Here is a 6398-nt window from a genome sequence, read left to right as displayed (position 1 = left end):
CTCCGTCAGTCGGCAGTCCAGGGCACTGTGTGTCTGAGTGGATCGCAACGCGATTTTGCGAATCCCACTCCACCACAAAATCCTGGCAGTGTTTTTGGTTCGAACCATGGCACTTCTAATAACAAAGCATATTCAAAACCATAACCATACCATAATCCAACACGTGTTAGCATATTCATCGTAACATCAAAGCAGTTGACACTGAGTAAGTTCGCACGACAATTGAAGAAACTTCTGCTTTCCGCCTTCAGGTCTTTAGCAAGCTACGGTTTGCAAGAACGCGAGTCCTTATCTGAAACACGGGTAAAGTCGAAATATGGTAGGGAAATGCACGTGTATGCTCACCCTTCACTGGATCTAACGTGAAACACAGTTGAGGTCTTGGGCGGGAAGTTATCGCTGTAGATCGATTAAATTTGTTTTGCCTGTGATCAACAGATCAGCACACTTTTGGCGCCTTCACACGTGGAGAGCAGGCTGGGCGCGACGAAGGGAAAGTCGTTTGACGAACAGTGGAAGAAGGGACTGCAAAGCCAAACCTAAAACAAATTCAAACAAACGGCACGTTGGAGACGTTATGAGCGTTATAACGGAGCCGAAATGTGCACGTACCAGCCGCCAAACAGCGCAGGGGAATGGACGGGGGGAGAGGGGAGGCACGTGGCGAAACTGGCTGAGCGTGGCAACAGGCGTGGAGATCGTGAGACCGAAGAGCCGAAGAGGGGAGCGGCAAGCTTCTCGCGACGCGTGGCGGAAAGATGAGTGGCCAAAAACTCAGTATCTTAAAAACCGGAATTTTATTTTACAAACATGACCAAATCATGGTTAAAACACACAAAAAAACACATTAATACATGGGCTGCAGATTTTGCGAATGGGTAAAGGCAATATTCGATAATCAAATGGGCTTAAAAAAGGGGTATGTATAATCCCGCCGAAGCGAAGCGAAGGCGGGAAAGGATTGAGCAACTGCGACCTAACATAAATTACCGCCGCGTAGCGGCGGCGCTCGGCTAGTATTAAATAAACATTAGATATGATTGTAAAGAAAAATAAGTGCAGAGCGATACAAGACGCTGGTTTCGCGAATTCTGTGGTTGCAGGAGATGCTTGGTACTGGACCGATTTCCCCGCAGCTCAGATCGCCGAGATGGCGTCCAAGATTTAGGTCTGTGATAGCAATCTGAGCTTCGGGAATCGGTCCACTGTACTGCTGGTCTGAAAAAAAAAAGATTATACAGTGATGATGCCTACCCAAATCGCCCTACTTTTTGTCCAGAAGTTTTCGGATGTTGGGTTAGTGAAATATCGCGTTCTTTTGTCACGATTACAGTAGCAGATTACGCTGTAACACTAGCTCGTACAATTTGATTTGCATAACACTTTTTCTTCAAATCGACGAGGTTAATGGGCAGGAGAATCATAAACGGCCAGCACGAGTTTTCCGTAGTCTCCGCTGACTTCACCCTGGATACGATCACGCAGATCCTTTCCATACGTTTTCTTGTACACAGGTCGGATGTCACGCAACACTAGGTGGTAGCGCACAAGCGCCGCGCTCAGAGCCTTCTCGTCCGTGCCGAAGCCCTTCATCGTGCTCTCGAACAGCTCCGACAGTAGAATGAGTGGCTCCAGCGCCATACGCACCAGGAATAACAACGCGTCCTCAGCGTCACCGCCAAATTCCTTCTTGACCGCGTGGACGATACCGTGCTTGTGTTTTTGCTCGTAGGCGGCGTTGATAGCGCGTAAATGCTGGGGTGGGCTTGTCACCAGGATATTGATGAACTCGTGTTCCTTCGTACCCATACGACCCTCTCCAGCCTTATATAGAGCCTCGGCATCTTCCTCCGCCTTCTGTGTGGTGTGGAATACCGGATCAAACTGCTCTAAAGGCGCCTGTAGCGACGCCAGAACAGCTTTCTTCAGGTCACCGCTCAGCTCGCTGTCCATGACGGAGCCCAGGTCCTTACCATACTTGTCGTAGTACGTCTTCTTAAGGATACCAATTTCTACATTTGTGCGACCCATAACGATGGGGTAGATGAGCTTTTCCTTCGTGCCCAGGCCCTTCGTGGCCTTGCGGAGAATAGCGGCCTCGGCTTCGGGCAACGGTTGCGCGATGAGCTGCAGGAGGTGGCCGAAGTCGCCCGATGTCTCGGACTTGAGCACCTTCTTCAAGTCCTTGCCGAAGAGCTCTTTGTAACGCACTGAAATAAGATAACGTTTGTCAGCAGATTTGGTGCCAAGTGCGGCGATGAGACCCTCCTCATCCGTGCCCAGGCCCTTGCACGCGTCGTGGATGGCCTGACAAGCTTGGTCGATCTCGGGGGCGAAGTTGAGCGTGGCACCATTGTACACGGCGTGGTTCGCGGGCGGATACAGGTTCAGCATCTCAATTATGGAGTGGCTTGAAGTGTCTTGGGGGGGGGTGCTTGAGCTCGAGAGGGAAGATTGCAGAATGACCGATAAGACCTCGAAGTCGTTGGCTAGAAGTTGCCTTTCAGTGATACTTTTGAAAGCCTGATATACGACGTGAAATCTTATCAATTCTTAGATTGAATTACTTGAGACAGGACAAAAGGAGGAGTCGTATACGGTTTGGAAATTCAATATTAGTAACCTGTGAGAGATAGAATGAAGAGTAAAATTAACCCACACTATGCGACGGCTTGATTATCATGCGACAATGCTGACGGTACACATTCCGCTAGTTTTGCAGCAAAGCTTTCTCGCGCTGCAAGCACCACTATCGCCAAGATCCAGGGGCTCAACATACTGCTGCATTGGAATTAGCACACGCATTTACATGTATCTAGCTACTGTTTCTCTTACGCCTGCACCTTGAGGTCGATGGCAGCTCCGTCATTGTCGCTGCTCTCGCATTGTTTCCTGCCTTGCGCCGCCTTTGACTTGGCTTTGGACGCCAGCGACGAGCTGCTGATGGAAGTAGTCGCTGGCACCATAAACAGTAGAAAAAGCGGCACAACCTTGGCCACGCTGCGAATAATGACGGCAGCAGCGAGACCCGTGAAGTTGGTCTTGGAGATCTGTAGGTAATTGCACAGCCAGGAGCCGCCGTATGAGGCCACAGACCACGAGAAATTGTAGATGGACATGAGCAGCGCGAACATGGTGCCTTCAATGCCTGGAGGGCAGATCTTGGCACAGAGCACGAGCGACGGCATGTGCTTGAGGCGAGCCACGACGTCCGAGAGGATCTCGTCTCCAAAGATGAAGAACTGGTCGCTAATACCAAAGGGTACATTCAGACGCGACACTAGCACAAACTCGGCGAATGAAACGCAGGCTGAGGCCAGTTGAATGCGAAAGAACATGCGACGGAAGGGCATATCACGGAAGTAGGCATTGTAGAGCGCAGTGGTGCCCAATAGAGTGAAGCTGCCGACCGTGGAGATGAAGCCCAGGAAGGACTTGGAGAAGCCCAACTCGGCCGTCTTGAAGCTGAACATGGCCTCGCCCACACTTGGTGGTAGCGCGTTAGACAGGAAGATCCACAACATGGGACGCCAGCAGATGGGGTCTACTACCACCGACGCTAGAGCGCGGCATTGATCTTGCACAGTTTGGAAGAAGCCGATGTCTCCTTGCGGCACATATTTCTCCTCTGGGATCTTGATGGAGATCAACACTACGCACAGTGGACCCACTGCGGAGATGAAGAACACGCCTAGTGGGCCGAATGTGTTGAGTGCATAACCCGACACCATCGATCCCATCACAGACCCTACCGACAGCGAGATCCACGACAGCGTCTGCAGGTTGCCAGCCATGTCCTCGCGCTCGCTGCGTGCAGCTTCTACGACTTTTCCATCGATAACCACATCGCAGAAGGCGATACCGAGACTGGCGACCACAAGCGCCACCAAAGCACTCTCGTAGGTCGTGATGAGGCCCGGCATGGAGAGCACGAAGTAGGCGGCGGCCGAGATGGCGCTGAAGATGAGCAGGTAGGACTTACGGCGCGTGCCCCAGATGGGGACGCTGTCGGACAGCATTCCATACAGCGGTTTGATGATCCATGGGATGGCGGCGGTGGCACGCAGCGACTCGGACTGTGCTGGGTGCAATGCCAACGTCTCGTTCAAGTAGTAGCTGGTGCCCAGGGAGCAGAGCGTGCTGCGGATACCCTGGGTGAAGTACACAAAGAAGATCTGTAGCAACAGGCCGTCGCCGAACTGTAGTCGCATGGACTTCCACCAGTGGATCACGGCCTGTACGTTAGAGCGCGCGACTGTACCAGTTGACGCCTTCTTCTCCTTTTCCAGGGTCGATGGCACCGAGAAGTCGTCGTCATCTGCGACTGTGGTGGAGCTAGAGAAGGTGCTGCTCACACTGGGGCTGCTGCCGGCACCGCTCTCCATGTCTGCGGCCGCGTCTGTCTTCTTGTAGCGCCCGCGTATACCATCGACGCCCCGTTCCGCAGGGGTGTCCGCCATGATTGATAAAGGATGGAATCCCTAGAGTCAGTCGCCGAATCGGATCAAAACGCTGGACGTGTGCAAATTACGCAAATTTTGGCCTATCATAGACTTCGAAACGCAGATTGCCACATTAAAATTGACGAAAATGTAGGAGTCGAGTCTCAACGAAAAGTTAATACAGCTTCAAGTCAGAAACCCTGGGTAAGCAAGCGAACCCCTGGTTCGCAGAAGCAAGGCATAATATCTGCTCATAAGTCGATCAGTTGAGTGCACTGGTTAATGATGGTGATGTCCTACTCCAGGAGCCCGTTGGCCTTCGTGCTGAGTTCTATCGAGCGTGGGCCATGACGCTGGAAATACAGCAGAGAAGAAGGCGTCCTCGATAATACCAATGCACACCATCAGGACAACGTAGCTGAACAGAATCATGTAGCTATACACGTAGATCTGCCCGATCCACGGAGTATACGCGACATCATTGAATGTATCGTGGATTTCGTCACCGTTCGCCACAGAAAAAAGTGTGGTGGCCGTGGAGCTCGCGCTCTGGAATCGAGGCACCTTGGCCCCGAACATGACTGTTCCAAACAGTACAAACCCAACGAAGATGGGCAAAACACCGACGAGAAACTGCATCACTCGTGGTAAGCCACGCCGCAAAGTGAGTCCGAGAATGTGAAACCGTGTGTTCATTTGCAAATATCGCACGAGGCTTCCCCATTGCAGCGCGCAGCAGGAGGCAAATGTGAAGCATAGCGCGTCATTCAACGAGAGTCGGTAAGCGTGACGCCATGTAGCCAACAAGCACACCACTGTCGCGACGTTGACAGCTAGAACAAGCCAAAACCAAAAATCTTTGGCTGCTTCTTTCCACAGTGCAAGCGTGTTTGGGTGTTTGCCAACACGTTGAGAATGATCTGGATGCTGAGCAGCAATAGTCTTTACCTCAGTCCACTTCAGCGAGAACTCGACTGCCTGCAATACACACAGAACAAACAATTCGTAAACTTCACTTTCACTTCTTACAGTACTAATGCATATCCTACTGACCTGGTACAGACCAATCACCATCAGCGTGACCCAGTTGAACATGACACTTGTGTCTAGTAGCACCGGTGGCATATCCTCCCCTTCACCTCTCTTTTTACCCTCCAACAGTGGCACGTGAACAAGGTCATAGTTCATCGTCACCTCTAAATGACCTTGATTCAGTAGATCGTAGCGCATGACCACCGTCCACTGGTAAAGTTTCTCTTCCATCCCATCTACTTTCTCTTTCCTCTTCATTCCCACTACCAATTTGAGTTCCATGGCGTCCAGCTCATCGAAGAACCTTCTCGTCTCCTGTTGTCGTGGAGCATCGTTCCCCATGCGCAGAGCTGCTGGCCACTGCTCGCTAGTCGAAGCATTCGTGATGTTGTAGAATGCATCCACGGGGTCCTCGCCCATATCTGAGCGCACTGTGAGCAGTGGAGGAGGCAACAACAGCTGCGTCTCGTTACCATATACCAAATACGAGTCCAGCGCCACGTCCGACAGTTGGAAATAGTTGTGCACAGCACCATGTAGATGCTGTCGCGTCTCCTCAATTGTAAAAAGCGCGCCGACTGGCAGTGCCGAGGCCCGGGCTGCGAATCCTCCAGCGAAGAATTCGTCGTCCACGTTGGCTACGATCTCCTCCTCCACCTCAAGGAGGAAATGGGGCAACGTCTCGAGTGTCGTTTCATCCGGCGCGATCTGCTTGGCCACGTCCACGTAGAACAGCAGACGCACCCAGTCGTTGGCAACAGCGCGCTGGAAAGGGTGCAATGCAGAGCCTAATTGGGAACTGCGGGACGTCAGTAACAATGCTGCACATACGTGCAACAGCAGTCGGAGTAGCGTAAGCGCCTGGAACTTCATCAAGTGATGTCTACCTGGGATTTGGCTCGGCCACAATTTGGAGGGAATGGT

The 6398-nt window shown here is 51.9% G+C and overlaps 3 protein-coding genes across 3 annotated transcripts; all 3 read right to left on the bottom strand.

The window, feature by feature from the left end:
* Window positions 1-906: 906 nt before the first annotated feature.
* Window positions 907-2451, bottom strand: PPTG_13120 (hypothetical protein). The gene has a single exon (XM_008908853.1). The coding sequence runs from the start codon at window positions 2392-2394 to the stop codon at window positions 1405-1407; it is 990 nt and encodes a 329-aa protein (XP_008907101.1). The 5' UTR covers window positions 2395-2451; the 3' UTR covers window positions 907-1404.
* Window positions 2452-2624: 173 nt separating this feature from the next.
* PPTG_13119 (hypothetical protein) lies at window positions 2625-4556 on the bottom strand. The gene has a single exon (XM_008908852.1). It carries the CDS (start codon window positions 4458-4460, stop codon window positions 2832-2834), a length of 1629 nt encoding a protein of 542 aa, XP_008907100.1. The 5' UTR covers window positions 4461-4556; the 3' UTR covers window positions 2625-2831.
* A 165-nt stretch (window positions 4557-4721) lies between these two features.
* PPTG_13118 (hypothetical protein) lies at window positions 4722-6347 on the bottom strand (the record flags this gene model as incomplete). Its single annotated transcript, XM_008908851.1, has 2 exons — window positions 4722-5420; window positions 5496-6347. The coding sequence occupies 2 exons, from the start codon at window positions 6345-6347 to the stop codon at window positions 4722-4724; spliced, it is 1551 nt and encodes a 516-aa protein (XP_008907099.1).
* Window positions 6348-6398: the final 51 nt, after the last annotated feature.

The sequence above is a fragment of the Phytophthora parasitica genome (assembly GCF_000247585.1).
Source record: "Phytophthora parasitica INRA-310 unplaced genomic scaffold supercont2.31, whole genome shotgun sequence".
Lineage (NCBI taxonomy): Eukaryota > Oomycota > Peronosporomycetes > Peronosporales > Peronosporaceae > Phytophthora > Phytophthora nicotianae.
The sequence above is the reverse complement of the archived record's forward strand: the minus strand, read 5'-3'. Positions and strand labels throughout refer to the sequence as shown.